The sequence below is a fragment of the Hirsutella rhossiliensis genome (genome assembly GCF_020360975.1).
Source record: "Hirsutella rhossiliensis strain HR02 chromosome Unknown scaffold00011, whole genome shotgun sequence".
NCBI classification, from domain to species: Eukaryota; Fungi; Ascomycota; class Sordariomycetes; order Hypocreales; family Ophiocordycipitaceae; genus Hirsutella; species Hirsutella rhossiliensis.
Window position 1 is genome coordinate 2,110,441 of NW_025408677.1, and position 14,735 is coordinate 2,125,175.

General features: G+C 62.6%; 5 protein-coding genes across 5 annotated transcripts; 3 read left to right on the forward strand and 2 right to left on the reverse strand.

Annotated features, from left to right (window-relative positions):
- Window positions 1-324: 324 nt before the first annotated feature.
- Window positions 325-2,749, forward strand: HRG_09033 (microtubule associated protein (MAP65/ASE1 family) domain-containing protein; the record flags this gene model as incomplete). Its single annotated transcript, XM_044867504.1, has 3 exons — window positions 325-438; window positions 496-763; window positions 816-2,749. 3 exons carry the CDS (start codon window positions 325-327, stop codon window positions 2,747-2,749), a joined length of 2,316 nt encoding a protein of 771 aa, XP_044717525.1.
- A 1,900-nt stretch (window positions 2,750-4,649) lies between these two features.
- HRG_09034 (increased rDNA silencing protein 4) lies at window positions 4,650-6,692 on the forward strand (the record flags this gene model as incomplete). Its single annotated transcript, XM_044867505.1, has 4 exons — window positions 4,650-5,327; window positions 5,478-5,618; window positions 5,664-5,816; window positions 6,060-6,692. 4 exons carry the CDS (start codon window positions 4,650-4,652, stop codon window positions 6,690-6,692), a joined length of 1,605 nt encoding a protein of 534 aa, XP_044717526.1.
- A 255-nt stretch (window positions 6,693-6,947) lies between these two features.
- HRG_09035 (uncharacterized protein) lies at window positions 6,948-7,438 on the reverse strand (the record flags this gene model as incomplete). The annotated part of the gene is made up of 2 exons (XM_044867506.1): window positions 6,948-7,141; window positions 7,198-7,438. 2 exons carry the CDS (start codon window positions 7,436-7,438, stop codon window positions 6,948-6,950), a joined length of 435 nt encoding a protein of 144 aa, XP_044717527.1.
- Window positions 7,439-8,774: 1,336 nt separating this feature from the next.
- HRG_09036 (ketopantoate reductase panE/ApbA domain-containing protein) lies at window positions 8,775-10,139 on the forward strand (the record flags this gene model as incomplete). Its single annotated transcript, XM_044867507.1, has 2 exons — window positions 8,775-9,523; window positions 9,566-10,139. The coding sequence occupies 2 exons, from the start codon at window positions 8,775-8,777 to the stop codon at window positions 10,137-10,139; spliced, it is 1,323 nt and encodes a 440-aa protein (XP_044717528.1).
- Window positions 10,140-10,592: 453 nt separating this feature from the next.
- Window positions 10,593-12,451, reverse strand: HRG_09037 (myb-like DNA-binding domain-containing protein; the record flags this gene model as incomplete). The annotated part of the gene is made up of 3 exons (XM_044867508.1): window positions 10,593-10,808; window positions 10,939-12,092; window positions 12,385-12,451. The coding sequence occupies 3 exons, from the start codon at window positions 12,449-12,451 to the stop codon at window positions 10,593-10,595; spliced, it is 1,437 nt and encodes a 478-aa protein (XP_044717529.1).
- Between the last annotated feature and the right edge of the window lie 2,284 nt (window positions 12,452-14,735).

Below are 14,735 nucleotides of genomic sequence, written 5' to 3' on the forward strand. Positions count from 1 at the left end.
GTATGCAAGCCGTCGTCGAGGGCTCGAAAAATTCTTCTTCGATTAATCGAACCATCGAAAGGGACCGTCATCCGCGCACACCTCTTTTTCCAAATTTGAATCGACGCGCTGAGGATGCCCTTGAATCCCCTCGGTGGCGGCGCTGCGTCTTGATTGGTGGAGAGCAGACGAAGCTCATGTAAACAATCATCGCCACCTCCACCACCATTCGCGCCTTTTCAGAGAGAGACAAGAGTGTATCAGTCGCGCGCGGCCGACACAACGGGCCTCGTCAATAATCACATACCAGACGACTTAGCACCGCCTCCCCTTGCCCTGTCCGCCATGGACAACAACAGCCACCTCGCCCAGCAGGTCAACAGCAGCATCGCCCAGCTGCACGGCCTGCTTGACGAGATTGGCGTCCCCAGCCATGAGCGCGAGGCCCGAGAGTCCGAGGTGAGTGTCTTTCTAGCAGACATCTGTGCGCAACCTGGCTGACGCGCCGCGCCACAGCTCTTCGCCGCGCTGTCCGAGGCCCTCGAGAGCCAGGTGCGCCTCGTCACGGCCGAGAAAAGGGGCATGGTCGACGAGGCCAAGAAATGCATCTCCACAATCCGCCAGATGGAAGCGTCCCTCGACGGCTCAAAGCAGTCCCGGAGATCCTACGACGACGACGACGAGCTACACATCACCTATCCCCTGACGCGCTGCCTGCAGCTTCTTAGGGAGAAGCACATTCAGATCAGCCGCCTCCACAAGGAGCGCTTCGAGCAGGTTAAGAGTGAGTCGTCCCCATGCCTCCTGTTGCCTTGCCAGTCGCTGACAGAAGGCAGAGCTCGTCGAGGCGCTCGAGTCGTATTCATCGCATCTCGAGCCCACCTTTGTCCAGATCGCTCTCCCTCCCACGGGGCCCAACCAGTCCGCCCCGCCAAACTTCGACCTGTCGCCCGCCTATGTTGACCGCCTCGACGCCGAGTTCACCCGCGTATACGACGAGTACACGCGCCGCCTCGCCTCGGTCCAGACCCTGTCCGATCACATCATCCAGCTGTGGGCCGAGCTCGGCGTCCCCCAGGCGCAACAGGACGGCGCCATCGTCAAGTACTACCGCGACGCTCCCGAGCAGCTCGGCTTGCACCAAGAGGACATCAACCGCCTGCAAGCAAAGCGCGACCGCCTCGCCGAGGAGAAGAGGAGCCGCGAGAAGCGCCTGCGCGACCTCCGCACCGCCGTCGAGTCCCTGTGGGCCAAGCTCGACGTCGACGAGGGCGAGACCAAGGCCTTCTTGAACCAGAACCGCGGCTGCGGCGTGCGCCAGATCAACGAGTTTGAGGATGAGCTGGCGCGCCTCAACGAGCTGAAGCGCCAGAACCTCCACCTCTTCGTCGAGGACGCCCGCGTCAAGCTCCAAGATCTCTGGGATGCCCTCTACTTTTCCGAGGACGAGATGCTCGAGTTCACGCCCGCCTTTTCCGACGTCTACAGCGACGCGCTGCTCGAGGCGCATGAGCGCGAGGTGGCGCGACTCGAGTCGCTCCGGGAGCAGCGCGCCCCAATGCTGGGCCTCGTCGACAAGCACAAGACCTTGATACATGACCGGGACGAGCTCGCGGCCTCGAGCCAGGACGCCTCACGCCTCATGATGCGCGGGCAAAAGGGCGAGAAGAGGGACCCCGGGAAGCTGCTGCGCGAGGAAAAGATGCGCAAGCGCATCGCTAAGGAGCTGCCCAAGGTCACCGTCGACGTGCGCAAGGCCCTCGCCAAGTGGGAGGACGAGTATGGCCGGCCGTTCCTGGTGTTTGGCGAGCGGTACCTGGACGAGCTTGATGCCGACGAGGCCCGGAAGCCTGCGCCCACGACGCGGTCCAAGACTCCCGCCGGGCCCCCGCCGTCGACGGCCAAGGCAGCGCCCAAGTCGGGCGGGCTGAACCGGGCCAACAGCACAAAGTCGGTGCCCCCGCGCACCATGACGAGGACGCCAACGGCAAGCGGGCCGCCGCCCAGCAAGGGCCAGGCACAGTGCCAAGGCCAAGGCCAGAGCCATGACCCCCCGGCGAAGGGAGCCAACCCGCAGGGCAGCCCGTCGAGGATACCCGCGCGCGTCCCGCTCTCCAGCCTGAAGCACGGCGGCAACTCGCCCGAGCGTCCCCGGCCCGAGTCAAGGACCGAGACTCTCCGCAACGGCGCACCCCTGCGGGCTCCGCCGCCCAAGATGCGCGACCTGGGATCGGTGCCGGAACTAGAGGCGCCGGTGCAGTCGTACAAGTCGGCCGGCATGGGAGGCGGCATCGTCCGCCAGGTAGAACCCGAAGACGTCTACGATGACGGCGCGCGCGCCAGGTCACGGACCGATTCGAATCTGTCTCACCAGAGGCAGCGCAGCCACCACGACGAAGAGGTCCAATACGACGACAGGCGCTATGCGACCTTCCGAGGGCATCCGGGATACGCGCCGGCACCGCCACCGAGACACGTCTCCAACACGTCGTCCAACACATCGACAGCCATTTCGGGGTCTGAGAACTGGGAGACGTACGACGACAACAGCGAGCCGGAACCGGATGCATGCGAAGCCTACTACGCCAAAGTGCGGGCGGCTGCTCACGGGAAGCGGTACGAGCCGGAGACGGGCCCGGGGCTCAGCAGCCAGGCTAAGCGCTCGCGCGGGATCCCGCCGCCGGCAGGATACAACGGGCCTGTCATGATCGACCAGGACGGCAACCGTATCGTCTCGGGGAGCGAGTGGACCGACGAGGACGCCTTTTAAGCGAGCTGATGTCCTTTTTTCCTTGGCTTCCTTCCTCGTCCGCACTTACAAGGGGGGCGGACGAACAAGCAGTGCGGCACTGGCCACTGGCCCCTCGATGCACACGAGATGGGCTATCGGCAGACGGCGTTTTCTGACGTGGCCTGCTTTTCTCTGCCGCGAATATGACGGAATAACCTTGACCGAGTCCAGGGGATGCCGGACATCTTCAGTCAAGGGCGTGCGATGGACTCTCTCGAAAATGGGAGAAGGCACGTCTCGGCCCCATCTTTGTCGACAACCGAACAAAAAAACAGAACCGCCGTCACAGGGGACGCGGGAACTTGTATCATGCGCTGTGGCCAGTTGATTTTGGGTCTTTTTTTCAGTTGAATGGGAGGGGCCCGGAATGACGGGCCGGCCAGACTTGTTTTATCTTGGGCGTGAGAAGCGGGAGAGGGTGAAGGACGGTGCCGGATCGAGGGCAGGAGGGAGGAGGGCCAGAGAGTGGACCGGCGTACGGAGGCCGAGGCGGCGTTTTTGGGTCGTCGTACAAGGTGTTGCTTAGAGTTTTGTGTCTCTGGACGGTAAATATGCTTTTTTTTCTCCGGAGACGGGAGCAGACGAGGAGTCGCGCAGTGTGTCGAGCCGTGGCCCTTGTGCTTGTGCGGGTTCAATGCTGGAGAGGACAGCTTTGCATCCCGGTCCGGGGCCAGCCGTGGACAAAGCAAACCACGGTGATGGCCTTGGGCCGAGCACAGGCATCGAAGGGGCCCGACGAGAAGAACGCTTGAAGTCTTCTGCAGCCTCGCTTGCAGTGTGCGGCTCGATGGCGAGAGAAGAGGTGAGGTTGTTGTTGGCTGCACAAGGCGCCGCTCGCTAGGTTGTTCCGAAACCATGTTCTTCAAACACTTTACCGAGTAACCCAAATACAGTACTTGGAGCCGCTGAAAGGCCGCCACCAACTTGGCCCAGCGAGGCGAAGCTTCTATCAAGAGTTGCTGCGCCTCAGTCGTTACTTTCAACAGCGGGCGTCTGTCCTTCGCACAGAGCGACCGTCACAGGAACGAGCACAAGATGAGGTACAGTACGTATAATTATGTCGGCGCTGCTCAGTGGATCGACGACACGCCGTGATTACTTCAACAGGTCCCCTATTAATGCGGTCCAGCTACGGTACTGTACATGCAGGCCCGTTGCAGTACGTACAGCCTACTTACAAACCACGCGGCGGGCCCAGATGATGCGAGAACCCCCGCAGGATTTACCGTAGATTTCATGCTTAGGTACTACCTACTTAAGTTACTCCGGAACTTACCCAAGTACCTGCTGAGTGATACGCCTTGGTGCTGGTGCCTTGCATCACGCGGCAACTTACGGATATTCATTCTGTTAGTGCCTCGGCCAACAGCCAACGGGTAACTTAGCAGCCGCTGCCAAGCGCTGCCAAGCACTGCCACCAGCCTCCAGCGTGCCACAAGCTATTCTTAGCGCTCATGTCTGCACTTTGCTGGATCCATTGGTCCCTGTAATATCCGTAATTCGTCTGTACCAAATTGCAGGGAGTACTACACGTACCGAGTACAAAGTACGCGTCTCTCTCCCATATCGTTATCCCCCTCAGGGACCCGTCCCGTCCCTTGCTTGGTTGGAACCAACAACGTCCTCCCGCTCCACGTACTCTCCCCCTTCCCTTCCATCCAGCTGAATCCTCCATATTCACGTCCTCCCTGCCCGCTTCGTCTCGGGGCGGCCCTGCGTTTCATTCCGCTCGCTTCTACATCATCGACCTGCCTTGCCTTTGTCCCCCAATTCTTTCTTCCCTTCCTCCACCCACCTCCGTCTTTCCATCCCGTGACGCCCGACGTCGTCATCAACACGCGCCGACCTGCATGTCGTCGTCCTTCGCATCCCCTCGGCGATGAATCGAGGCGCTGCCTCGCACGCCAGCGCCCACGCCTCCTCCGGCCCTCCCGACAACGCCGCCGCCGTTGCCCTCCGAGGCGCCTCCCTCGCCTTCCACAAGAAACCTGCCGTCGCCTCGCCCTCCCCCTCCGCCTTGTCGCTGTCGCTATCCTCGCCCTCTCCGCCGCCCACCAGGGCCAAAGGCGATGGCGCTCTCACCGCCGCCTTATCTGTCGCCAGTGGAGCCAAGCATCGATCCCCATCGCGAACCGCCGTCAACCCGCACTCGCCAGAGAGCGCCAGCAGCAGCAGCAGCAGCAGCACGCCCGACATGATGTCGCCGACATTGCAGACGGGGCTCGTGGCCGCCCGCCTCCAGCAGCTTCATCCTGCTTCCGCAAAGCTCGACCCCAAGAACCCCAGCTTCATCGCCGCAACGTTGGCCGCCAGTCGTAGCGTCAGTCCCAACCCCAAGAGCTCGACTCGGCGCCGCAAGAACAGCCACGACCTTGCCGTCGACGCTGGGCCCATTGCCCCGACCGGGACTCTGATCTCCCTCTTCGACAAGCCAACGCCTTCAGGGGCCGACTCGACACCCTACGACACCCAACAGGCCCAGCGCACGGCCGTCCACAGGTTCATGGCCGCTCCGCCAAGGTCGCTGCCGAAGCCGCCCACGCCCCCTCCTCCGGTCGTGCGTCACCGGAAGCCAGCAGTGCCCGCCCGGAAACGGCCTCCCTCGCCTCCTTCCGCTCAACCGCGTCGCGATTCGCCGCCGGCCCTGCCGCATGCTAAAAGCCTCGAGGCCCCGGCCACAGAGTCCCAACCTCGCTCTAAACCGCAGGGCTCAATCTCCAGGCCGCGCCCACCGACCAACTCCCCGCCTCCAACCCGTCCCCCGAAGCCGCGACCCGCCAAGCCCCCCGTCAAACCCCTCGTAACACGGCCGCCTACCCCTCCCCCCGTCCGCCGATCCATGCCAGAGGTACTGTCCCCGAAGCCCGTGCGACTTGTGACACCGACCTTGGAGCCGTCTCCTCGCACCGACGCACAAACCCTAGCTCCTCGTCCCTCCTCATCGCCCTCGCCAGACCCGCAAAAGCGCAGTCTTGGGTCGAAGCAGGAGCAGCAGCTCCCCCCTTTGAAGCCCCGCGTCAGCCAAAGACTTGTGGCGAGCCAGCCCGTGAGCCGAATCGAGCGGCGTCGAGGCTCGGACTCACCCAGCACCCGACCAAAAGCCTCAGCCGGCGTGAGAGCAGCTGCCTCGAGTACCAGCTCTCCGTCGGCCTCCTCGCTCAGCCCTCCAAAGTCTTCCTCACCTCCCCTGCTTCCCCGGCGTCGGCGGTCTCTTGGGGGCACTCCGCCGTCACCGCCCCTTGATCTCGGCCGGAGGCACCCTGCGAACGCTTCGACGAGTACCTTGCAGCTGGACTCCCTCGCCAATGCCATCATGGCCGGCTCGCTCGCCTCGAGCCGCCTGACGCCGCAGAGCACGGGCGCTTCCCTTTCTTCGCCAGTCGGCCTGCCGCCGTCCGGGCATGTCAACCGCCAAAGATCACCACGTATGCTGCAGACTCTTCGCCAGCCACCTGCCTCTGTCGCGGAGGAGTTTGACCATCCAAAGAAGGGGCGTCGTCACAAGCTGCGCAAGGGCAAGCACGCCCATCATGAAGGATCACGCAAGAGGTGGCGCGAGGAAATGACGGCCAGGGAACGAAAGCGGTACGAAGCCGTGTGGGCGTCCAATCGGGGCTGGCTCCTCGAACAAGCCGGCGCGGCGAGCGGCTCGGAAAGCCGAGACGTCTCGGAATGCGTGGCCAACGTCGCGGTGCGCGAGCTCTGGAGACGATCACGGCTGCCGGAAGACGAGCTGGCCGAGGCCTGGGACCTGGTGGATCGTAGCAAGCAGGGCATGCTCACGCGACCCGAGTTTGTGGTGGGCATGTGGCTCATTGATCAGAGGCTGCGCGGCAGGAAGCTCCCGCACAAGGTCTCGGACAGCTTATGGGGAAGCGCCCACGGCCTGACGGTGATGAAGCCCAAGGTCAGGCATACATGAGGTTCTGTCAACACAGTGGACTCGTCTGGCATGGCAAGGCAAGCAAGCATGATTATTGCACGGCCCGATACCCTATGGCTAGCCTTTCGTCTGTAGCCGGAACTAGGAGATGGAAGTAGTGGATGGAAAAGGACGCGAATAGACGACGAAATGTACCGACGTGCTGACCACTCACTCACGTCTCCCCCTTTTGTTTTTGTGCGTCCGTTTTGTAGACGCCGTGCAGCGCGTGCTCATGAAAGCCATGTCCCGTCCCTATGGCTGGCTCGAGACGTAATTGTTGCTTGTCTGGTCGCCAAAGGTGACGGTGACGTTGTAGTTGCTCAGGACGGGCGAGTGGGAGACTCCGTACAAACTCATGAGGCTGGCCGTGACGACGCCCTGGCCCCTGGGAGCGGAGGGCGGGATGGTGATCCATTTCTTGATGTTCCCGAGCTGATTTGACTGGCCTTGCAAGGCATTGTTAGCCTTGGCACATCAGGAACAAGGTGGGAGAGGCGCGCACCAGGGCCAAGATAGAAGGAGTCCGCAACGGCGCCGAGGGTGTCGGGGTATCCGCGGCCTGGGGCGTAGCCAAAGGCAATTGCGACGTCGTAGACGGTCTGGATGTAGTTTGAGCTGCGGATGACGACGTGGAAGCTGTCGCCGGGCCGGATGGTGTCGGGCACGGCGATGCCATTGATGCGGGCGTGGGCCACGGAGGCCAGCGCGGAGACGGCGGCGGCGGCGGCGGAGGGGAAATGCATGGTGCCGAAAGTTTGCTTGACAATTACGTGTGTGATCTGGTAGGAGAGGTCTTGCTTGGACACGGGCTTGTTTAGTTGATTGAAGTCGTTGTGTCAATCACTTTGCTTCATCTTCTTCTTTTGCCGTGCATGGGCGCAGCCGGGGCTGGTGAAGCTCGTCTGGCGGACTAGACACTGTCTTAAACCTGCTTCCAACCAACCCTCTTACTGCGCACCACCATTGGGCATGGATCGTATACTCTCCTGCGTCCAGAGGCTTGCAGAAGGCTGCAGACGGTTGTCCCCCTTTCCCTTGTTCGCCGCCCAATGGCCCGGTTGCTGACGAGGGTTCAGTCATTGTCGCATCCCAAGCCGCGTCTGCCTCTTCGTATTCCTCGGGCCTGCATGAAGGCTGGCAGGGTTCCCATGCCATGTAGCATTCGAGCCGCATTCCCCGCGGGCATCGATGCAATCCGGGGGGGCCGAGACTTGGGGCTGTGACGCCATCGCATCGGAGTGGCATGTGAAGAGGGAACAAGATGGGATGGACACGTTGAGAGCTTGCGCAGGTGAGAAGTCGTCCAGATTGCCTTTTTCGTGTTTCTTGGGAATTGATTTCTGTCATTCCTTTCCCGCGGCAAAAGAGCTGGGTGATGGATCTCGCCCGGGCTGCCGGGGGGGACCGGCTCTGCTTCAGCCGAAACGGGGGCTCTTTTTCCTGTTTCGGTAGCCCCTCCGGCCCGGCAGGCTCGGAGAAAGTAACGCGCTCCGCGACACGTCGAGGCCGCGACGAAGCTGATGAGATGTCAATCTCCAGACTCGAAGCTTTGAATATGTTGCGTTTCTTTTCCTTGTAAATTATTGCCTCGGTGGCGGACGATGGCGGACGGGCGCGGCACGCACTTCTTCCGGTGAATATTGCATGTAGCGACATCGGAGCAGCGGCATCAAAATGCTTCCGAGCCGATTGACGACATGCAGCCTCATCAACGTTGACCAGCATCCATCGTCCATCCGCAATCCCATGGGACACCAGCCGCGACGATACGCGGGCAGTCGCGACGACACGCCTAGAGGAAACGCATCGCGATGAAAGTCCCCTGAGTGAGCAAAGCTGCCGGCCAATTTGAGTGCAAGCCGTTCACCTCGTCCGGGCTTTGGCACGGTCGTTTGATAAAAACCAACTACCAAGGACTGAAGACTGTTCTCTTCTCCGTTCGTTTAAGCAGGCCAGCCTGCCATGGGACCCTGGACGAGGCTCCCCTCCCGCCTGCCGCCATCCGTCACATCCTCACTAATCAAGACGACCGTCTTCCGCGCCAAGGGTCTCGCCGCGGCATCCGCCTCTCACAGCACCATGCACTCCCCGACGTCGCACACGCAGCAGCCACCCGCCTGGCTCAAGAGGCACTTGGACGACGCTCATCCGCCGCCCAAGCTATTTGCCTGGACGCCGGCCAACCTGGATGGCGCCGAGCACGGTACAGGAGGCCATGGCCATGGCCGCGAGCCCGCGGGCGGCGACGACCTCGACCGCCGCATCTTCATCCTCGGCATCGGCAACATCGGCCGCCTCTACGCCAGCCACCTCGCCCGCAACCCGCCCGCAACCCGCCCGCCCATCACCCTCGTCGTCCACCGCAAGGAGCTCCTCTCCCAATGGGCCGCCGGCAGCGGCATCGAGCTCGTCACTCTCGGCGCCGCCGGTCGCCGCAGCGTCTGCGACAAGGATGCTTTCAACGTCGAGTGGTGGACCGAGACGGCCCCGAGCCACGGCCCCGTGCGCGAGGTCGTCGACGGCCGCAAGCTGCGCAGCCTCGTCATCGCCACAAAAGCCTCGGCCGCCGTGCCCGAGGCCGATCGCCTGCGCCGTTACCTCGACGCCCAAAGCTCCGTCGCCTTTGCCCAGAATGGCGTCTGCAAGCTCTGGCCGCCCCACGGCCCGGCCTACGTCGCCCATCGCTACCCGGCCGCCGGCTCCGCGCCTAGCTTCCTCGCTTGTGTCACCTCCCACGGGCTCTACTCCCTCGGACCCTTTCGGAGCGTGCACGCCGCCGCCGCCGACGTCTCTGTCGGCCCTGTCCCCGTTCACCTCGGTCATAATCAGTCCCCCACCCGCGCTTCTGCTGCTGCTCCGTCCCCCCCCAGCGCGGCGTATCTGATGCGCCAGATCGCCTCGGCGCCGCAGCTGCAAGGTAGAGCCGTCTCCTCTGCCGAGCTCTGGCTCCTGCAGCTCGAGAAGCTCGTGTACAACTCGTCCATCAACCCTCTCACCGCCTTGCTGCGCTGCAAGAACGGCGGCCTCTTTGAAGAGCCAGGCGGCGTCGTCGCCCGCGTCATGGATCGCCTCCTCGACGAGACGAGCCACGTTCTTCAAGCCCTGGTCGTCCACGAGAGCGCCGCGGAGATCCTCGCGGCCATTACCCCGGACGAGCACCACAATCGGCAGCAGCAGCAGCAACTCCAGGCCCGCTTTGCACAGCCTCGGCTCCGCGAGATGCTGCACGCCTTTGGCGCAAAGGTGGCGGAAAACACCAGCTCCATGCTCCAGGACGTGCTGGCCGGCAAGCCGACCGAGGTCCGGGACTTCAACGGCTGGCTCATCGACGCGGCCGCCTTCCTCGACCCGGGCCTCGACATGTCGGCGCACCAGGCCATGGTCGACCTGGTCGAATCCGGCATCGTCTTGACCAAGGAAGAGCTCGGCCGGCGACTTCTTTGATTAAGAGCGATGCGATAAGGTTTGGATGATGAGAACACGCTTGAAGTCTTGCAGTCGTAAGGATCAAGACGAATCGAGAAATGATTCCATGTTTTGATGACTACAATACACTTTTTCAAGGACAAAAATCGTCAGGGGTATCTTTGCATCCCGTTTCCCCTAAACGTCCGCCCTCCAACGCAGGCCATGCATTCAAAATGCAACAAATCTTCCGACCTGACCTCCCAGCATAAACACCAGCCTTGCAAGTCGTAGAAGAGAAATCAAAGAAAACTTTGTTCCAAGTTTTTCTCAATACAAAGTGAAGAGATAAACAGAGAGACGTAGAGAGGCAGGCCGAGGTAGGCAACCAGCTCGTCAAGGGCATCGTGCCCCCCCTTCCTGGTTCCCGGCGAATGGGCATTTTCTCCTTCTTTCCGGATTTCGTCTGCATCGCCAACCTCGATTGATGCCTCACCACGGCCGCTGCGAGTGCGTCATCTCCATCGAGTCCGGCAGCGAGGCCGCCTTGGGGGAGAGCGATTGCCAGAGATGCTCGGGCTCCTCGCCCGCCAGCTGCCCGGCGCGCTCTCGACAGGCGGCGGGCGTGAAGCCGGAGCCGACCTTGTGGGCCACGATTCGCCACTTTTCGTTCTCGTAGTCCTGAAGCGCCTTGCGAAGCTTTTGGTCCTGCGGCCCGACGGTCGAGTCAGCTTTTCACGTCCGTTTGGCAAGGGGCGAGAACAAGAACCCCCGAGTCACCCCCCGGGACAAGGGGGAGTCGACAGAGAGGAGCAGAAACGGCAAAAACACGACGTACCATGTCCTCGGTCCAGAGCGTCGTCTTGGCCTTGAGCTTGGTGCAGTACCGGACCTGCAGGGTGCCCGAGGAGCGCCCCGGGAAGAAATCGGCAATCTGCTTCCACGTCAGGTTCTTCTGCTCCTTGAGCTCGATGAGCAGCTGGTCGTCCTCGGCCGTGAACTTGAGCTTGGGCCCGCGCGGCCTCGGCGCCGGAGAAGGCATGCCGACCTGGCCGACCATGCTCGGCGCGCCGCCCGAGTCCTCACGGCGCATCGACTTGGAGGGCGGGCCGAGGTCCGGGAGGTGGTGGTGATGATGCAGGGGCGGCGGCTGGTCCGAGGCGCCGGCCGCGGCCTGGCCGTACGGGGCTCCCATCGACGTCGTCTGGACACTGTCGAGGCCCGACTGATCCACGACGGAGAGGTCAAAGTCGTCGGGCCGCGATCGCTTGATGCTCGGCGCGCTGTACGAGGCGTAGGGCGACTGAGTCGGCGACGAGACGGCCCCGTAGAGCGGCGTCGAGCCGGAGCTGGCGGCGCCGAACGGCACGTGGCCGAGCCGGTGGCTGTGCAGGTGGGCGGCCGGATCCATGGAGACCTGGGGCGAGTGCTGCTGCTGCTGCTGCTGCTGCTGCTGCTGCTGCTCGGGCTGTTTCTGGCCCACGCCGGCTATCGAGCGGCTTGGGAGATGGCCATGGGGCGACGGCTCGTTGGATCTACTAGCACCGGCAGACGACACCCCCGGGGGGAGGCCGGAGGAGGCCTGCTGCGACGGCTGCTGCTGCGACTGGGGTGGCTGCTGTTGATGCTGCTCCTGCTGCTGCGGCTGCTGCTGTTGCTGTTGCTGTTGTTGCGGCGGCGGCGGCGGCGGTTGCTGCTGCTGTACGGGCGACGGGAGATGATGGTGCTGGTGCTGGTGCTGATACGGATGCGGCGGGTGATGGTGAGGCTGGTATGGCGTCTGGTGTTGTTGTTGGTGATGGTGGTGGACGGGCGACGAGGAATACGCGTGCTGGAGCTGCTGGCTCAGGCTGCCCGCATGCGAACCCTGACCAGAGTAGTCCACATTGTAGCCTCCGACTCGATAGTTGTCCGCCAGCGTGACGTCGACCCATGGGTTCCGCCAGAGCGGTCGGCTCTGGACGGCCTCCACGCTGTGAGCGGACAGAGTTGCTTTCGGGTCAGGAGCAAGGCCCTACTCCAGGGCTGCCGTCGCCGAGACGAAGGGGGGGATGCCGGGCGAGGGGGTGGCCGGCGGAGCTCGGCAAGAGAAACAGAGAGGGAGTAAGCGTTGTCGTCGACGATGTGCCGCGCGCAAAGAAGACCTGCGAGGCCGACCACGTCTCTTTCTCTTTTGCTTCTAGGAGCTTGCCCCTTTTCGATACCCCTTATACCCCTCAACGCTCTTCTTTCCCGCCAGGCACTCAGAAGAAACCCGATACCATACGGCGGCTCGGAGACGGACGGTTCGGTATGCTGCTTTTTGGGGCTCTGCGAAGTTGTGATAACGTCAGCGCATCTGGGAGGGGCATGAGGCTAGAAGAGGGTGTATGTGTGTGTCTGTGTCTGTTTCCTCTTCCCTTCGGCTCCCTGTTGCTTTGGGCCAGCCAAGCCGTGGGCCCAGTCGGGGACCGACGGCCACCCAGGCAGCAGCAGGGCGTATTTTTCTTATTTCGGCCTTTTGCACGTGTGTGTGCGAGTGTGGCAACGGGGAACAGGGGGAGGGGTGTGGGGAGGGGAGAAGGGGGGAGGGGGGGGACGAAGAGGAAGAGGAGGATGAGGGGGAGGGGGGGAGGCGGAGGGGGAGGAGCAGGAGGGGAACGAAGGGGTCTACTACGTACGTACTGGTGATGATCAGGTAGGCAGGTGACTGGGCTCCGGCCAGGGGAAGCACTTTTGAGCCTCCAGATGGGCACGGCTAGGAGGGCAAGGGGGGGGGATCCCTTGGGCGGGAGGTGGGAAGATCAAGCAGGCAGCCGGGAGAGGGAGAGAGCGATGGCCGGCAGCAGGCGTTGTGCGCAGGCAGCGGCGCTATAACAACGGGATGTTGGGATTGCAAGACCGGCGCGTCAAGAACATGTAGCAGGTAGCTCTATGTATGTATGTATAGTGCTTCCCGTCTCTACCTTGTCGACGCCGTCAGCACGGATCGGCCTGTCCTTGCTGTCCCTGTCGTCGCCGGTGCCGATGTGTCGTGGCTGTTGCTGGTTGTCGTCGACCCAAGTCGTTGCAACTACGTGTAACGCCGATGACCTTGTCTTGGTGTCGTCTCCGTTCTCGTCGTCGTTCTCGTCGTCGTCGACTGGGGGGGGGCAGCGGCAGAGTGGCTGGCAGTCGAATGCGAGGTGGGAGAGAGAGAGGGAGGGAGGAAAACGAAGAGGAGCACGAGGCAAGTCGAGTGCAACTATAGCTATATAGACTATATAACTTCTATAGTCGCACTCAAAGGGGAAAAGCAGGAGGGAGGGGCGGGGACGGCAAGGGTTTTATTTCTGGGAGCGACGAGGGAAAGGGGAGTATAGTAGCACGCCGCAGGGGGAGGGGCGGCGGGAAAGGGCTTGGGTTATAGGAGGCGGGAGGGCAAGGTTGTTGTTGTTATAGCAAAGAAGGGGACGAGGCGGCGGCGGTGTGGATCGTGAGCCGTCACCATCTTTTCGCCCTCTCTCACTGTCTCTCCCCTGTCGACTCGGCCAGGGGCCATGCCCCGGGAGGCGGATGCAAGGTGACGACGAGAAGGGAAGCCAGCCAGACTCAGCCTGAAGGGCCAGGGACGAGGAGCTGCCGAGCCGCGCGGAAAGGCCCAGTCGGAAAATAACTCCATGACTCTATGCCAGAGCCGGCATGGGCAGTAGTGCGCAGGGGCAAGGCCGGGCCAGGCAAGGCAAGGCATTTTGACAGGATGGGACGGGACGGGATGGGATGGGATGGGATGGGATGGGATGCGTCGACGCTGCTCTCGTCACGACTTGCATGGCCCGGCCCCGTCCATTCCAGGTCCCCATGATGCCACTTAGACGGAGCAGCTGCATGCCTGGGTGCCCACTTTGTCCTCGTTTAATGTTCGGTGGCACGGGGCAACCTCGCATAAGGGAGGGTCCCTCCGGGGCGCGCGAGGGAGTCAGTCAGGGTCAAGGGGCCGAGGCGGGTCCCATCCAACGGGGTAGGGAGACTCAAAGGGTAAGCTTCTCAGCCGACAGCCTGCCAGATACAGTACACAATACGCACGCGGAATGGGCACCGCTACCGGTGTACCCTCCTCTTTTCTGCAGTCCTCCGGGGGGGGGAGGCATTCTCCTCTCTGGGTCTGCAGGTTCAGCTACGGACCGACGAGTCGGTGGAGACGGGGGCGGCTTCCGCTGCGCAGACACGTTCTCGAAGCAGCGAGCCGCGATGGAGACAGACACGGCGTACGTATGGATGTAGTTGGTTGCTCGTCGTCCAGAGGGCGGAGGGAGCGAGGCTAGTATGGGAGAGGGCAAGCGGACGAGAAGAGACGAGCAGAAGAGGAGAGGAGGGGGCAACGGGGGTGGGTATAGCACGAGCTGGGTGGGCTATAATACGAGCAGACCCAACAACGGCGGCGTGATGTGGTGCTTCCGAGGCACACAGGACGAAGACCCGCGGGCGCCGAGCGGGGTGGGAGAGACGAGGCAGAGAGCTCTCTCTCTCTCTCTCTCTCTCTCTTTCTCTCTCTCTCTCCAGCGAGGAGGGAGCAGGAGAGCTCTGGGAAGGGAAATGCCAGGCGTGAATCATGGGCTTGTTCGCAAATCAGTCAGTCCCAAGCCGACGAGAGATTGCCGAAGAAAGCCTAGGCCG